A 16737-nucleotide genomic window follows, 5' to 3' on the forward strand; every position below is an offset into this window, starting at 1 on the left:
TAGGTCATGGGAGAAAAGGCAAGATCAGCGGAGGAAAGAAAGAAGGGCAAGATACCACAAAGGTGGGGGAGGTTGGGGAGGCTGCCCAGGGCACTGAGGGAGAAATTGCCCCCATTTCTTGATGACATTTATTAGGGCCTGGGGGGTGGAGAGGGGGCAGAATTGAGTCAGCCACCGCCCCCCATGCCAGAGCAGACAGGGCCTTATTGTCTCTACCAAGATTCCTTCTTTCAAGGAAGAGGAGGCTCATTGTCCAGCCCCTCACCCAGCTCTGGCCTACAAAGGTCGAAAAGGGGCACAACAAATGCCCACCCTGACCCTGCGTCCCCTCGTCTAGCCTGAGGGTGGCTGGTACATTCCACCCATGAGGCTGGGGTCCAAACCGTTAGAGCCCTGGGCTCAGCCCCCCAGTTGCAGGCTGGGACAGGAAGAGAATTGTCCTCAGCAGGAAAGAACCCACAGAGAATCAGGAACCCGCACAGAATGGGCATTGAGAGAGCGGAAACACCAAGGGGGTCCCACCCCAGACCAGGCATCCGGGCACCCAGGCCCCAGGCTCTCCATCCCCACCCTCCTGGGGGAGCCAGGTCCCCCTCACCTGGAAATGAGGCAAGCCACACTGAGTAAATGGAACTTTATTTTCATAAATACAGGGGTAGTAACACACCCATTCAAGGGTAGCTAAAAGAGGGGCTGGAGCCTCAAAGAAACTAGGCTCCCAGAGGGCACCCCAATACTGAATATAGGGACTGGGGGATCCCCAAACCTGAGATGGGCCTCACAGGCCACAGATATTCCCCAACACTGACACTTCAAGAACAGAACTGTCCCCATAGTGGAGCCTCAGAACCCCACTCTCATAGGTGGTCCTTCCTGGCGGGTTGGGAGGGCTCACAACAGGGGAGTTCAGAGGAAAAGGGAACGTGGGAAAAACAAGCTAAAAATGTCCTGAGTGGCTTGGAAGGAGACCCTGTGGTGGGCAGGGGCTGGGTTCTCCTTCTGTAGAGCCAGAGACAGAGAAGCAGCAGCAATAGGAGCAGCCACAAGTTAATCTTGTTTCCCACTTCCCAGCCTTGGCCTTGGCCTTGGCCTTGGGGGGCATGGGAGAGCATGGAGCAACCCCCAAAAGGGAGGACACGAGATGGAGGAGACCAGGATGTGTCATTCACAGAGGAGGGGTCCTGGAGCCCTGGTTGGTGGGGGCAGTGTGGGACCAGTGGGGTGGTCACAGGCACACCAAGGCCTGACATCCAAGGCTCCATTCCGTCTCTGGGAGGGGAGTTCCTGAGGGTCCCTCAGGAGAGCCAAGGTTCAATGCAGGTCTCATAAAGGGTACGGTTGGAGTGCCAGGCCGTGTGGGAGATCCCAGCCATTGGACACCTCACTATGGCCCCCCGGGCCAGGAGAGTCTTCAACCCAAAAGAGTCCCGCAGATAAACCTTCAAGGTGGGTCAAGGGGCATGGAAGAAAGACACAGGGAGAGACAAAGTAAGTTCCTGCCTGCATCCCAGACCCCCTCCCCACAGGGTAGACCCTTCAGCTTCCATGTCAAGGGCAGAGAGAACCACAGTGTGTGCAGAAAGGGAAAGTAATTCCAGGAGACTCACCAGTTGCTTCTCCATCTCCAAGACTGTCTCATTTGCATCATAGAAACCAAAGAAGCTGCAAAGAGATGGGGGCATAAGAGGGAGGTTATCAGAGGGGAAAAAAATCAAGGGAGGGTAGGGACCTTCAGGAACTCATGGCCTGTTGGGGACACAAGCAGCAAGGGGGACACTCAAAATATTTAACTGGGTATCATGTACCTCAGGCTTCCCAGGTGGCGCTAGGGATAAAGAACCTGCCTGCCAATGCAGGAGACATAAGAGATGTGGGTTCAATCCCTGGGTCGAGAAGATCCCTTGGAGGAGGTATGGCAACCCACTCCAGTATTCTTGCCTGGAGAATCCCATGGACAGAGGAGCCTGGAGGGCTATAGTCCATGGGGTCAAAAAGAGTCGGACACGACTAAGCGACTTAGCACACACACATCATGTACCTCGAGAGGTAACAGATTAAGGATACAGTATCGCTTCTGCACAATTCCCATCAAAAATGAATAACCTGAATCGAATCATGAGGAAATAGCCAACAAACCCAAACTGAGGGCCATTCTATAAGATAGCTGGCTCATTATGTTTCAAAAAATATCAATGTCAGACTTCCTGGTGGTCCAATTGTTAAGACTCCACATTCCCAATGCAGGGGGCATGAGTTCAATCCCTGGTGGGGAAGTTCTGCATGCCGGGGCCAAAAAATAAAAAAATCAGTGTTGCAAGGTTACTCCAAGGAAAACTAAAGAGACATAAGAACCAAATGCAACATGGGATCCTGAGTTGAATCTTTCACTGGATTTTTTTCCTATATGGAAGATTTTAGGAAATTTTGAATAAGGTCTACAGAGAATTGTATCAATGTTAATTTCCTGATTTTGATAACCATATTGTAGATACATAAAAGAATGTCCTATATGTAGAAAATAGACACTGACATACTGAAGTCTTAACGGTTCATACATACACATACTCCACATATATATATGGATATACAGAGGGAGAGACAGAGGACACTAATATAAACTTGGTAAAATATTAACATTTGGGAAATCTAGGTGAAGATTATACAAGATTGCTGTGTATGACTTTGGTAATTTCTGGAGTATGAAATTATTTCCAAAGAAAAAGTTTAAAAAAAATTTTAAATTAGGAATATTTAACTATCATGGGCACTGAGTGGACACAGGCCAAGAATAACTGAACAAAGGCTAATAGTACTAAGTCCAATGGGCTATGGGAGCAAAGAGGAGAGGTTACTACGCTAGTTTTAGAGGGTCAACAAAGGCTTCCCAGCGATTAATCTGAACTAGGGAAAGCTGTCTCAGGCAAATGGCACAAGAGCAACACAGAGGTTTGGCACAGCTGGGTGGGTTGGGGGCCTGGAGGCCACACTGAAGGACTAGGTTTCTTAAGCCATAGGAAAGCAGTAGGGGCACAAAGACCTGGATTGGAACTCCAACTCTGCCACACGCTCCCCACTGTGTGTAGTTGATCATGTTGCTGATTTTCTTTGTCCTATACAAGAATACCTCCTTTGTAGAGAGGAAATAAAACATTGTGGTTAAGTCAGACAGCCTGACTTCACCACTTACTAACTATGAATGTAGGCAAGTTATTTAATCTCTTTGTACTTAAGTTTCCTTACATGCCAAAAGAGGATAATAGTAATTACCCTATAGGGTTGTTGTGAGGATTAAATGAGCTTTATTTGCAAAGTACTTAGAGCTACTTCTTATCTTCATAGGGTTGTAGTAGGTGTGAAATGAGATAAAAATAAATCCCACCTTTAACTACTGTAAGGCATGTTACTCCTTCATTTATAACCCTCCAATGTGTTCCCATCTCACTCAGAATTTTTTAAAAAAATCAAGGGTCATGGTTGCCAGGGGCCTGGGAGTAGCAGGGATAAGGAAGTTACCATTCTTTAAAGGGTTATGGGGTTTCAGTTTGGCAAGAAAAAAGTTCTGGAGATAGATGGTGGTGAGCTTACACAAGAATTTGAATGAACTTGAAGCCACCAAACTTACCCTTAAAAATGGTAACTTTTATGTTGCATATATTTTAGAAAAAAACAGTGACTTTATTTTGCCCCACAAAGGCTTTCTGTATCTGGCCCCCTTCTACCTCTTTCACCTCCACCCCAGCTTACTGCCCTCCAGCCTCACGGACGTCCTTATTCCCCATGCCTGCCCCAGTGACTTTGCAGGTGCTACTCCTCTTCCCTAGAAGAACAAACCTAGACATCCCAAGCATATTAAAAAGCAGAGACATCACTTTGCCCACAAAGGTCCATACAGTCAAAGCTATGGTTTTTCCAGCAGTCACATATGGATGTGAGAGTTGGACCATAAAGAAAGCTGAGCGCCAAATAATTGATGCTTTTGAACTGTGGTGTTGGAGAAGACTCTGGAGAGTCCCCTGGACTGCAAGGAGATCAAACCAGTCAATCCTAAAGGAAATCATCCTTGAATATTCATTGGAAGGACTGATGCTAAAGCTGAAGCTCCAATACTTTGGCCACCTGATGCGAAGAGCCAACTCACTGGAAAAGACCCTGATGCTGGGAAAGATTGAGGGCAAAAGGAAAAGGGGGCAGCAGAGGATGAAACAGAGAGCATCACTGACTGAATGGACATGAATTTGAGCAAACTCCGGGAAACAGTGGAGGACAGAGGAGCCTGGCATGCTGCTCTCCATGGGGTTGCAAAAAGTCGGATACAACTCAGTCTTTGCTCAAATGGCAGCTCTTCCAGAAGGACTTTTCTGGCCACTATCTAAAATAGGCCCCAACCATCCTCTAATCCTTTCCCCGCCTTATTTTATCACTGTCTGATACATATATTTACATTTATTATCTGTCTCCCCCACTAGAATGTGAGCTACACACTAGCATAGACTTCTCTTTCATTTACTAGTGCATCCCTAGGGTCCAGAACAGTGCCTGGGCACACAGTGCTTGACAAGTATTTGTTGAATGACTATAAAGTAGATCACGTGACATTTCAGATCACTCATGATGATCAGAGGCAGACACATGGTGCCATGAAGCCATGGAATAGGATAGAGGGGACAAGGTTGGAGCAATTACCTTTTACTTCCAAGTAAGTAAAAGAGCTGGTAGGAAATGTGATTACATGGCATGGAACTATAGACATGTGTTGTAGCGACTTGTCAATTTCCTGGTTTCACTATTGTGCTGTCATTACATAGGATGCAGGCATTGGGGGAAACTGGGCAAAAGATACACAGGACTTCTCTAAACTATCTTTGCAACATCCTAAGAATCTGTAAATAGTTCAGAGTTCAAAGTTTTCACAAAGTGGGGCTGGTAGGGATGGAAAGGAAGCAGCAAGGCTTAGTGACTGGCTAGATATAAGAGGTTGGGACATGACTCCCAGGTTTTGGTCTTGGGTGACAAGATGAATGGAGGGTGGGGGGATTAACTGAACAGTGGAAGAAGCAGGCCAGTTTTAGAAATGAGATAAAGGTTGACTGGGATTGGGGTGTCCTTAGCCAACGCTCAGGCCACACAGTCCCTTATTACCTGGACTGCCAGGGAGTAATGACACCATCATCAGGGCCCCCAATCAGCACCAGGCGGCCCAAACGCAGAAAGTTCTTCCGCCAAGCTACAGGGTGGGAATAAGAGAGCCTGAGTTAGTCACAGGGGTCGGGCCAGGTTGGAAAGGGGAATATAGGAGGTCAGAGAAGCAGAAAATGGGACCAAGGTAGGAGCCTGGGGTCATTACCAGTGGCATTGGGATGGTCTCTTTCCCCATTGATCAGGGCCAGGAAGCTGCTGGCATTGAGGTACAAGTCATCATGGTGGGGGTCTGGGTACAAATAGCAGTTAGATCGTCAGAGAAGCAGGGAGAAGAGGCAAGACCAGATGCTAGAAGACCAATCAGAAGGCTACAGTAACAGACAAGGCGCACAGTAATATGATAGTAGCAGTAATAACTGTCAACATGATAGCAAACACCTTTTTCCAGCACCTGCTGTGAGCCAGATACTGTTCAAAGCACATGACATTCATTATTTAATCCCCATAAACACAATAAAAGGTACGTACTATATCTTTACTTTACAGACGAGGAAAATTGAGTCACAGAAAGGTTGAGTAACTTGCCCAAAGTCATGCAGCAGGACTAGGCTTCAAACCCAAGTAGTCTAGACCCAGCATCCATGATCTTAAAAACTATAACCAGGCGTTTGCAAACTATGACTCATTAGCCAAATCCAGTTCACTGTTTCTATAAATAAAATTTTATTGCAACACAGACACATTCATTTACATATGGTATATGGCTGCTTTCACAGGACTATGGCAGAATTGAGTGGTTGTGACAGAGACTATATGCCTGCAAAAGCAAAAAAAAATTTACTGTCTGGCCCTTTAAGGATAAAGTTTGCCAACCCCTGCAGCAAACTGTATTCTCTAAATGGAACACATAAAGCATTTTGAACAGTGCCTGTTTACATAGTAAGGGCTCAATAAATGTAAGTTATCATCATCATTGCTGTTAGTTATGGGAGAGGTGGGAGCAGCAGGCCCTACCCTCCAGGATGCCCTTAGCATGGAGGCCCCAGTTTGGCATGTGTTACTCACCATGCCAGTAGTTGCAGATGGAGAATTCCTGGCCCCACGGGCTGTAGCAGATCCGGTAGAGGTTAGACCTCATGGAGGTGGGGAACAGCCACTTCAAATAGTTTGTGTCTGGCAAGAGAACAGCAGTGCCAAGTGGCCCCAAGCTTTGTGCCCTCAAGACTCAGGGCCCCCCTATGGAGCCTACAGTGCCCACTCACCTCCATACTGTCCCATCTGTGGAGAGGAGAGAGAGATGAAAGAATCCACATTGTGTTCATCCATCACAGACAGGAGTGCCCGGCACACCAGGCCCCCTGCAGGCAGAACACCACATTGGGCAGGACTTAGGGAGGCCAGGTCAACAGTCCCCCACACTCCGCACCCCGACACACACACCATGTACCTCAAGGAAGCTGACACCCTGAGAAGGCACATGCCCTGTGTCAAAACGCCCCATGTCAGGTAAGTGACAGAGCCAGAATTCGATTCTGGGCCTTCCCACGAACCCTAGGGTGCTTTTTACTGTCCCCCTCCTCGATCCCTTATGTCCACGAGCCATGGGTGACGGGGAAAGAAAGGGCAGCAGCCTAGGGAGCAGCCCTCCCACTCAGGACACTCAGCGCAGATAAGACCCAGGTGCTGAGGGAAGTCGGAAAAGGAGGCAATGCGGTTCAAAAAAGGGAACACTAGGCAGTGTCCCTCAGATAAGGATCAAGCTTCAGATAGGGCTTAGAGGCGGGGAATGGGGGAGGGTGCCTACCCTGGGAGTAGCAGATGAGGTGCACCCCTTGAAGAGCCTTTGCCATGATGGGAGCCACAGCCTCTCGGAACCCTTGCACCTGTTCCCACAGGGGTCGCAAACTCTCTCTCCCATCGAAGAGATCGAGCACTGTCACCGCAGTCCCAGGGTGGGTCTGTGGGAAGGGGGCGATGCCGCAGCCGGGATGGACTATAAAGACCCTCCTCCACGCCGCCCCCCAGCCGGCGCCCACACGCCTATTGTGCCCTCCTAGAACCAGGGATCTCTCGTCCCCCAACTTTCCCCAAGCCAGCACCAGCTTGCGAGGAAGTGGGCAGGCCCAGCATTCAGTTCCCCTTTCTCCCTCCCCGGCCTCTGTAGCCGCCACCAACGCCCCACAACCGGGGCGTCCCCTGCCAGACCTCATTGATGTATTCCAGCAGATGGCGGAAGCTGTACGAACTGTCAAAGAGCCCGTGCACCACTATGACCGGCTTGTAGGCAGCCCGATGGGGCGCAGGGGCGGCGGGCAGCAGCAGCAGCAGCAGCAGCAGCAGCAGGAATGGCAACAGGAGCAGGAACTCCGCCGAAGGGAGCCGCCGCCCCGGGAGCCCCAGCATACTCCCGCCTGAGAAGGGGACGATGAGGGCCTGTGAGAGAGATGACAACACCCCCTCCCTTCGGAACAGACGCCGGCAATCAAGCCTCCCCCACCCGTTCCCACACCAGGTCCCCGTCACAAAACATCCTACTTTTACTCCAGTCCTCTCCACAAACACACACCCCCACCACGCTGCGGACGCACTGACGCGCAACCAAGCCCCGCCCCCAACGCAGTGGGGACTCGGTCCCGAGGCCAGGAGCTTCCTAATGGATCATCCCAGTCATGCAAGACTGAAGATTTGCAAGAGAGAACCCAGAGCAGCAGCGTAGGACCCTGGAAGAGTGCAAACTCCCACCTGGCCTGGATCCGCGAGCCCCGCTCCGCCTGCTGTTTACTTCTCCCCAGCTTGGAACCCACGTGGGGGAGGGCAAGGGTGTAAGGAGAACGCGCGCAGGGGAATGACGGACAGGAGAGGGGAGGCTGCTCAGGGTCGCATTTAGCCGTCACGTCCGGGGCTTTCCCTAGCAACCTTGCCAGCGTCCCCCGCAACGCTGGCCGCAGACTGGAGGGGCAATGGAACAATCCATTGCGCCCTAAGAGCGGGGGAGCTGGGGGCGAGGGGGAGGGAATAGGCGGAGTGATCCATTTAGATCGCGGGGAGAGGAAGAAGCCGCAAAGGTGTCCTGGGAAATTGAGAGAAGGCCTCTTCAGGCCCTGCGGCAGCCGTGACCTAGGGGTCCCATTTCCCAGCCTTGATTTGCCCTACTTCCCAATGCAGGCGTCCGGCTCCGCAACGGAACACGGAGTTCTCTTTCCTCAGGAGGCGCGCTGGAGGAACAGACCCGGGAAAGGCAGTCCTTGGTATTTCGTTCTCCGCCGGCTGGGGGCTGAAGGTAGCCCAGGCGGACCCTGCTGCTAACCCCTTCCCTCCCGCCCATGCCAGGTCTGAGTCTTACAACTCTTCATCTTGAAGTGCTTGTAGTGCCCTTGTCTCCAGAGACGCGGAGAGTCCTCGAGGCCCCTCGAGGTAAAAGTGCGGCTTGGCCCAGTTTCTTTTGCTCTTCTCTAGTACGGAGCCTAACTACGACCCACCTCCCAAGGGGCGGAGAGCCCCTTGGACAGCGCTGACTCACGCTCCGCCTAGTTTCTGACGAGTTTCTGTACCTGAACGACCCCACACCCCAGCCCTGAACCTGGAGCTCCTTGTGGGCGGCTCGTTACTCAGACCTTCCCACCGGGGCTGGACTTCTAACTCCAGGCGTCTCCCACCTCTCTCCCTGTGATCCCTACCGGTACCCAGGTGCCCGTGTTAGGGCTTTTACTGAGCATTTAAAGACGTTTGTCTTGGTTTAAAAAAAAATTTTTTTTTTCGAAGCTCATCTGAATTCCTCTATGTTCACCAGGCCTTTGACAGTCTTAAGTCTCTCCCAATAAAACCAACTTGCGCCCCGAATTGTGTACAGGATGGTGTGGCGGAAGGGGGTTAGGGGCTCACGCGAACACCTCAGAAGCCAGAATGAGAGGTGTGGGGCCGTGATCTCGATCTCTGGGGCCTGGTACTGGCCCTGACGAGCGCCGCTATTACAGCTCGGTAGTCTCCGCCTGCAGTCGGATGGGGAAGGATACAGCGTCGGAGAGCGACTGCCTCAAGAAGGGGCTGGGAAGCACTGGTCTAAAGAGGGAGGGTGGTATCTCGGCTCTGCTTTTGCAAATAGCCCAATTCTGGTTAAATCTCGGCTGACTGCTGATTTTCACCTCCCCTCCCCATGTACAAACTCCCAAGATGCAATAAGCAAAATAAAAAGACTGCAATTACCGCTGGGCTCCCGGGTCGACTCAGACGATGGCGCTGCGTCTTGGCGGGGGTGGTGGGTGGGTGGGATTTCAGGAATGGATCTGATCACTGCGGGCCCTGGAAAGTCTTTAAGAAGCCTAGTAAGCAAAGCGGGGGAAGGGGAGGCAAGCATGTACTGCCAAACTGAGCTGCCGGCAATGAGCAGTTGATTCTCTCCTCCCAACGCGCTACAGCTCCTACATACTGAAGGTAAGAGGTAACTAAGTATCCCCCAAGCTTCCTCTTCGTCCTACCCCTGCCCCTCAACACACCACAAGCCCTACTACCTCCCAACGACTATAGACTGGGGCCTCTCACTTTACCTCTGGATTCCTCCCAGGCCAGAGCGGCAGGTCGAGATCATAACCCTGGGAACTTTTGTTGTTGTTTCTAGGGTTCTCTCTCACACAGGCATCTCTGTGTACAGATAGGGAAACTAGAGCCAAGGATTTGGGAGAAGATCCCGAGATCTTACAGGGACTCTGAGAGAGGCTGAGTGTGTGTGTGGGGGGGGGGGGGAGCGGGGGGCTGACTAGGGTGAAGAAGATCCAGAGGGAACTGGGGTACTGAATCCACTGAGCACCTGCTCGCTTCCTCCTACAGTATAATCACTACAGCCAGTCTTGAAGGGGAAGACTCCAGAGGGTTCTTTCTCCCTCCTTCCTTCCCTTAGTACCACCCGCCTTGCCTGGTCTTGCTTGCCTCCCAGTTTCCATGACAACTCCAAAGGAACCCAAACTGGGGGCTTGAATGCCGGGGTTAGAGGAGGCGAGACATAGTCCAAAAGCGGAGAGAGACCAAGTGGGGGTATCTCTGAAGGGTTCCCCCTCCCTCGCCTCGGTCCCTTTAAGCTCCCCCCTCTCAGCTTTCCCTCCGCCCCCCGCCGCCACAGTCTTCATCTCTCCATCTCTGCGCTGCTACCGGCTGCGCAATCTGCGCACCCAGACTCCGGTGCTAGCCAGGGACCCCGACTCTGGACTCCGGCTGCACGGATCTTGTCCCAGGGAGAGCGCAAGCATGTCATCCGAAAAGTCAGGTAGAAAACAACAACAAAACCCCTCGCCCTCTCCACTGTCTCCTGACTACCCCCCTCCCTTACCCCTCCCTAGCGGGTGGTTCTGCTTCATTCCCCTTCTATCCAGCTCTCCACATCCCTCCCCCCAAGCCCCCTCCTCTTTCTATATCCTTCCCTTCTCTTCCTTTCCTCTGGCCAGTCTCAGGCTCGGTCCCTTACCAACAACATGGGGGGGGGAGGCAGGTTAAGAGGGTGAGGGAAGTACAAGACTGGCTTAGCATCAGCCAGGTACCGCATGGATAGCATCATTGGGAGTGACAGATGGACAGATAACGCTGGCCCCCATGGAGACATCCAGCGGGGTAATATGGAGAGATGGTCAGATGGGGATTGCCAGGGGAGTAAAATCCAGAGGACCCTTCTTAATCTGCCCTAAAAGAGGTTCGGAGATTCCAAGAGCGACTAGGGGACCCCCCTCCTCACTAAAGGAATGGCAGAGTGGAACATGTTATCCTACATGTGTTTTACAACTGTTGGACTGAGCACATGTTCACACAAGTGTTGCATGTCTACACATGTGCACACGCAGGACTAGCTCAGATAGGCGAACCCCAAAGCAGCCATAAGCCAAGAGGGATAGGAGTTTGGGTCTGCAGGTTAAAGCTGTGTGCCCATTGCTGAAGCAGGGAGAGGAGCAGAAGAGAGTTATGACCTCAAAACTAGATTAAAGGGGGGGGGGGGGGCAGGGACGGGCTGTTGGCCTAGATACCACCCTTCTCCTGCCCCAAGAATGAGAGATGGCTTCTCACTCATCTCCCCTCTGTCTCTCCCATTATCTTTCTCCATCCCTGACCCTCTGTGTCTCTCCCTCCCCCATCTCATCTATCTTATCTCTCCCGGTACTGGCTCCTCTGCTTACCGTCCCCAGGCCTCCCTGACTCAGTCCCTCACACCTCTCCACCACCCTACAATGCCCCCCAGCCCCCCGCCGAACCTCCTGCCCCGCCCCCACAGACAGCCCCTTCCTCGCACCATCACCACCACCACCACTACCACCAGTCCGGCACTGCCACCCTCCCACGCTTAGGGGCAGGGGGCCTGGCTTCTGGGGCCGCGGCTCAGCGCGGTCCCTCGTCCTCCGCCACCTTGCCAAGGCCCCCACACCATGCCCCGCCTGGCCCGGCCGCTGGGGCGCCCCCACCCGGCTGCGCTACCTTGCCCCGCATGCCACCCGACCCTTACCTGCAGGAGACTCGCTTCGAGGGCCCACTGCCCCCACCACCGCCCGCCGCCGCCGCCCCGCCCCCGCCTGCGCCCTCTCATACTGCCCAGGCCCCAGGCTTCGTGGTGCCCACGCACACAGGAGCGGTAGGCACGCTGCCGCTGGGGGGCTACGTAGCCCCCGGTTACCCTCTACAGCTGCAGCCTTGCACTGCCTACGTCCCGGTCTACCCGGTGGGCACGGTGAGTACAGGACGGACAGGGGACTGGAAGGAGGAGGCTGGGGGAAGGATGGAACAGGACATGGAATTGGAGGCACACTGGGGACTGGTGGGAAAGAGGAACAGAACCACGGGACCAGGAGGCGATCTGGGGGCAAGGGAGAGGAGAGACTAGAGAAAGAGCTGGGAATGGGGTGGGTGGTCTGCTGGTGTCAAAGATCAAGATCTGGCAGGGGAAACAGCCTTGAAGTCCAGAGGAGGTTTAAAAGAGGGAAACAACCTTCTTTCTCTGCTAGACGTGGAAAGCTGGTGGGCTCAGAGAGGGTAAGAGTGATAGACGTCCTCTCCCCACAACCTTCTTTCCTTTCACAGCCCTATGCAGGCGCGACCCCGGGGGGAACAGGAGTAACTTCCACGCTCCCCCCGCCACCCCAGGGCCCAGGGCTGGCCCTGCTGGAGCCAAGGCGCCCGCCCCACGACTACATGCCCATCGCGGTGCTGACCACCATCTGCTGCTTCTGGCCTACAGGCATCATTGCCATCTTCAAGGCAGTGCAGGTGTTTGGGGGGGGGGGGGCAGTGAGGGTGGGGGAGAGGACGGAGGTGGAGTATGGAGAGGAGGACTCAAGAGGTTCTTATTCCCAGGGAGTGCTGGACGTTTTGGAGAGTATCTTAGAGGGAGGCTGAGGCGTGCGGCCGAGGTAGCGGCTCTCTGATCTTCTCTCCCTCCCCCTCCCCCTCCCCCGCAGGTGCGCACGGCCTTGGCCCGCGGAGACATGGTGTCAGCTGAGATCGCTTCACGCGAGGCCCGGAACTTCTCCTTTATCTCCTTGGCGGTGGGCATTGCAGCCATGGTGCTCTGTACCATCCTAACCGTAGTCATCATCATAGCAGCGCAGCACCATGAGAACTACTGGGATCCGTAAGGACATCCACGGCCCGGCCCCACCCTGCGCCCCTCGACGTCCCAAGCACGTTTTGCCGTCAAGCCGGGGATCCACAGTGGGCGCCCCGCACACCCGCTTCTGGGGCTACTGGACTTGGTTACATCCTAAACTAGGCCTCCACGGAAACTCTCGCCTTGCGAGCACGCTCAGAATCCAGTTCCTCAGGAACCTCGCCAAAACCCACACTATTAGGGACGCCACTTCCCGGCCGGGCCCTCAGTCGCTGCAGGCCCCCACCCCCTCTAAATACAGCACCCCCAGCCGAACTCTCTCGGTCGGTCGGTCGCGGCTCCCCAGCCTGAAAACTGGTCCCTAAAGCCCCGCCTCCTCCATAGGTTCCGCCCCGGCTCTGATAAAACCCCGCCTCCAGGTCGGCAGGCTCCGCCTTCTTTTCTTCCCTGCGGGGTGATTCAGTCCGGTGATTGGGTTTGTGGCGCCAGGCCTCGCCCCGATAGTTGTCAGTATACTTGTCACTCCGCAACTTGTCCCGGCGTCAGAGCCGAGCCCCAGGTTAGCCATAACCCCCACCCTCACTTCCATTTCTGTCTCTCCTCCACTCCATGCCAGTCTATTTTCATGCTAATCCCAGGACCTCTATAACTTTGGGGTTTTTTGGGGGGGTTTGGAATGAGATTTGGAAGGTTATCGGTTTCGGAACCTTCTCCCTGGGATGAAGATTACGTCCCCGATCTCTGTAAATACTCCCTTCCTCCTACCCTAACTGGGCAAGCGGGCAGAAAGAACCGAGGGTACAAACCTTCCAATATCTGGAGGGAGCCAGCCCAATCCCCTTTCCTCATTAGTCCTCACCTTGTTCTGATCTGTGTGTGAGTGTGTGTGTGAATTTCTGAAAGACAATATTAAATAGATTAAGTGGATTTATCACCCGCAATCCCGAAGACTAGCAAAGACCCGGCTCCTTTGGTTTCTCCTTTCACTTATCTCCTCTGCTGGCGACGTGGGGGAGGGGCGGACAAAAACTGACAGAGACAATAGTGAGTGGAGAGATTCCCGCACACCAGAGAGACAAACACAAAGATGGGAAAGAGAGGCTTCCCTGGTAATCCTACTGGCGAAGACCTGGGGATCCATTCTTCGTAGACATTTCTTTACCCAGCACACCTTTTCCATTCCCTACAAGACTGGACCTAAGACTGGAGGAAGATTTTCGAGCAGATCCAGGGATCTCTCCCCAGAATTCCAGGAAGGAAGGAGGAAAGTAGGCAGAGTATTCTGAAAAAGTTGGCCCAGGATAGGATGGCATGGGGTAGGGAAACATGCCCAGCTGCCCACAGCTGTTCGTGCTCACAGGCTGGAGGGTGGCAGACAACTCCCGGTAGAGCCCTGCTTGTTGTGTTGTACCAGCGTAGGCAGGCAAGGCAGAGGGAGCACAGAGCTGCGGGGGTCGGGCTGCTGTGACAAAAATACCATCACTGGGTGGCTTATAAAGAACAGAACTTTCCTGGGAGTCTGAGATCAGGTGCCAGGACGGTCAGGTATAAGCCCTCTTCTGAGTTGTAGATCTCTAAATGTACACCGATCCCTGGCTCCTCTCTAACGGTATCCTCACTTGGTAGAAAGGGCTAGGGAGCTCTGTGGGGTTTATCTTCTTATTTATTTGGCCACGGGACTTGTGGGATCCTATTTCACCCCTGTTCAGTGATCGAACCACACCCCCTTGCCTTGGAAGCATGGAGCCTTAACCCCTGGATCACCAGGGAAGTCCTTGTAGGGTCCCTTTTACAAGGGTACTAATCCCATTCATGAGCGTGCTACTCTCAGGACCTAAGTGCCTTCCAAAGGCCTCACCTCCTAATACCATTGTATTGTACATTAGAATTTCAACATATGTATTGGTGTAGGGAACACAAATATTCTGACTAAAGCAGAATGCCAGGGAGAAAGTCAGTAGCCTCACACGTCTACCTGGGCTAGTTACCCTCAATCTAGGAGACCTCTTCGGGAGGGGGAGGTGGACAAGCAGTGGACGTGGTATCTTCAGCTGTGCACCTGCAGGACAGGGTCCTATCCTGAATTCCATGCAGGATGCTGGTGAGACGTCATCTCCGACAGCAGGTGTAAACCCTGAAACTCACGAAGTTTATAATCTAAACGGGAAGCCATGCACTGTGATAGGAGACACGAGAGGAGGATGGGATTGTGGGTTCTCCTTTGGACGGTCAGGTTTACCGTGCTTTACTTACCCGAATTCTTGAAAAAAGAACTTACATTTGCAGTTTGCACTTCCTCACTACCTACTCACCGCCTCCAACCCCACCCTCCCCTCTCCCACCTCCATTCAATAGGGTGTACTGTTGTCAGAAATGTCTTTCCCTCATACCCACTGCTTCTTAACCCTTTGGAATATGCTTCCAACCCAAAGATTACTGAAATTGTATTTTCAAATAGTTTTCAATGACCCAAAGTTACCAGCAGCCAAAACCCAAGGTATTTTCACAGTAGACTGCCTCTCTGAAGCCTTCCATGTTTGTCCCTTCACCTTGGATTCCCCACTTTCCCAGGTTCAGGGGCATATTACCTGCTCCCCTTCTGCCTCTGCTGCTGCTAAGTTGCTTCAGTTGTGTCCGACTCTGTGCACACACAAACCTCACTTTATCCTTCCTCCTCTCTCCCCGCCTGTTTTTTTTTTTTTTTACCTTCTGTGCCTTAAGCATCTATATATGGACTTGTTTTTTTCCTTCTCTGAGAATTTCCCTTGAAAAATCTCATTCACTCCAAACTCAGACCTCATTTGTAACCAAATGCTTCTTTGCTACAGACTGAATGTTTGTGTTTCCTCAAAATTCATCTGTTGAACCCTAATCCCCAGTGTGATAGTGTGGCATTTGGGAGATGATCAGGTTTTAAGGGTAGGCCCTCATGGATGAGAATAGTACTCTTATAAAAGAGACCCCAGAGGAACTTCCCTGGTGGTCTGGTGGTTAAGTCACCACATTTCCAAGGCAGGGGTCATGGGTTTGATCCCTGGCCTGGGAACTAAGATCCCACATGCCCTGTGGCATGGTCAAAATATTTTTTTTATTGTTTTAATTAATAAAAGATCCCCAGAGAGTTCCCTTACCATTCCACCATGTGAGGACATAGCTAGAAGGTACTCTGTGAATCAAAAGAAGCTCTCACTAGACACTGAATCTGCCAACACCTTGATCTTGGAATTTCCAGCCTTCAGGACTTGAGAGATTGACTTCTGCTGTTTATAAGATAGCCAGTTTATGGTATTCTGTTAACAGTCCAAGTTGAGTAGAACATTCTCCAAACTCTGTATTTATAAGCATTCCTCTGGTGTCTGTGGAACATGTGGACAATGCTAGGTGTGAAAGTCACTCAGTCTGACTCTGCAACCTGGAATTCTCTGGGCAACAATACTGGAGTGGGTTGCCATTTCCTTCTCCAGGAGAGCTTCCCAACCCAGGGGTTGAACCTAGGTCTCCCACATCACAGGCAGATTCTTTACAGTCTGAGCTACCAGGGAAGCAATGCAGCCCATCCTCTAAACTCAGCTGGTTCCAAACCAAACAGATAAAATGACACTGAAAACCACCTGGCCTCCCTCTGTCAGTTCAGTTCAGTTCAGTCACTCAGTCGTGTCTGACTCTTTGTGACCCCATGAATTGCAGCACGCCAGGCTTCCCTGTCCATCACCAACTCCCGGAGTTCACTCAAACTCACGTCCAATGAGTTGGTGATGCCATCCAAACATCTCATCCTCTGTCGTCTCCTTCTCCTCCTGCCCCCAATCCCTCCCAACATCAGAGTCTTTTCCAATGAGTCAACTCTTTGCATGAGGTGGCCAAAGTACTGGAGTTTCAGCTTTAGCATCATTCCTTCCAAAGAACACCCAGGACTGATCTCCTTTAGAATGGACTGGTTGGATCTCCTTGCAGTCCAAGGGACTCTCAAGAGTCTGCTCCAACACCACAGTTCAAAAGCATCAATTCTTCGGCACTCAGCT

The 16737-nt window shown here is 52.3% G+C and overlaps 2 protein-coding genes across 8 annotated transcripts; one reads left to right on the forward strand and one right to left on the reverse strand.

Moving 5' to 3' along the window:
- Positions 1-619: 619 nt before the first annotated feature.
- On the reverse strand, positions 620-9812 carry PPT2 (palmitoyl-protein thioesterase 2). Of its 7 annotated transcripts, XM_060403237.1 has the most exons (10): positions 8483-8616; positions 7882-8354; positions 7345-7550; positions 6944-7097; positions 6402-6497; positions 6205-6312; positions 5345-5428; positions 5140-5224; positions 1608-1662; positions 620-1439 (listed from the first exon to the last, which is right to left on the reverse strand). In XM_060403237.1, the coding sequence occupies exons 3-10, from the start codon at positions 7540-7542 to the stop codon at positions 1296-1298; spliced, it is 924 nt and encodes a 307-aa protein (XP_060259220.1). In that variant the 5' UTR covers positions 7543-7550; positions 7882-8354; positions 8483-8616; the 3' UTR covers positions 620-1295. The 7 variants fall into 7 exon arrangements, with proteins under 7 accessions (XP_060259220.1, XP_060259218.1, XP_004023433.2 ...); XM_060403235.1 differs by lacking the exons at positions 7882-8354; positions 8483-8616 and adding an exon at positions 9343-9812; XM_004023384.6 differs by lacking the exon at positions 7882-8354.
- A 445-nt stretch (positions 9813-10257) lies between these two features.
- Positions 10258-13673, forward strand: PRRT1 (proline rich transmembrane protein 1). The gene is made up of 4 exons (XM_027958773.3): positions 10258-10396; positions 11304-11839; positions 12190-12375; positions 12567-13673. Exons 1-4 carry the CDS (start codon positions 10378-10380, stop codon positions 12741-12743), a joined length of 918 nt encoding a protein of 305 aa, XP_027814574.1. The 5' UTR covers positions 10258-10377; the 3' UTR covers positions 12744-13673.
- Positions 13674-16737: the final 3064 nt, after the last annotated feature.

Source organism: Ovis aries, chromosome 20, assembly GCF_016772045.2.
Source record: "Ovis aries strain OAR_USU_Benz2616 breed Rambouillet chromosome 20, ARS-UI_Ramb_v3.0, whole genome shotgun sequence".
Lineage (NCBI taxonomy): Eukaryota > Metazoa > Chordata > Mammalia > Artiodactyla > Bovidae > Ovis > Ovis aries.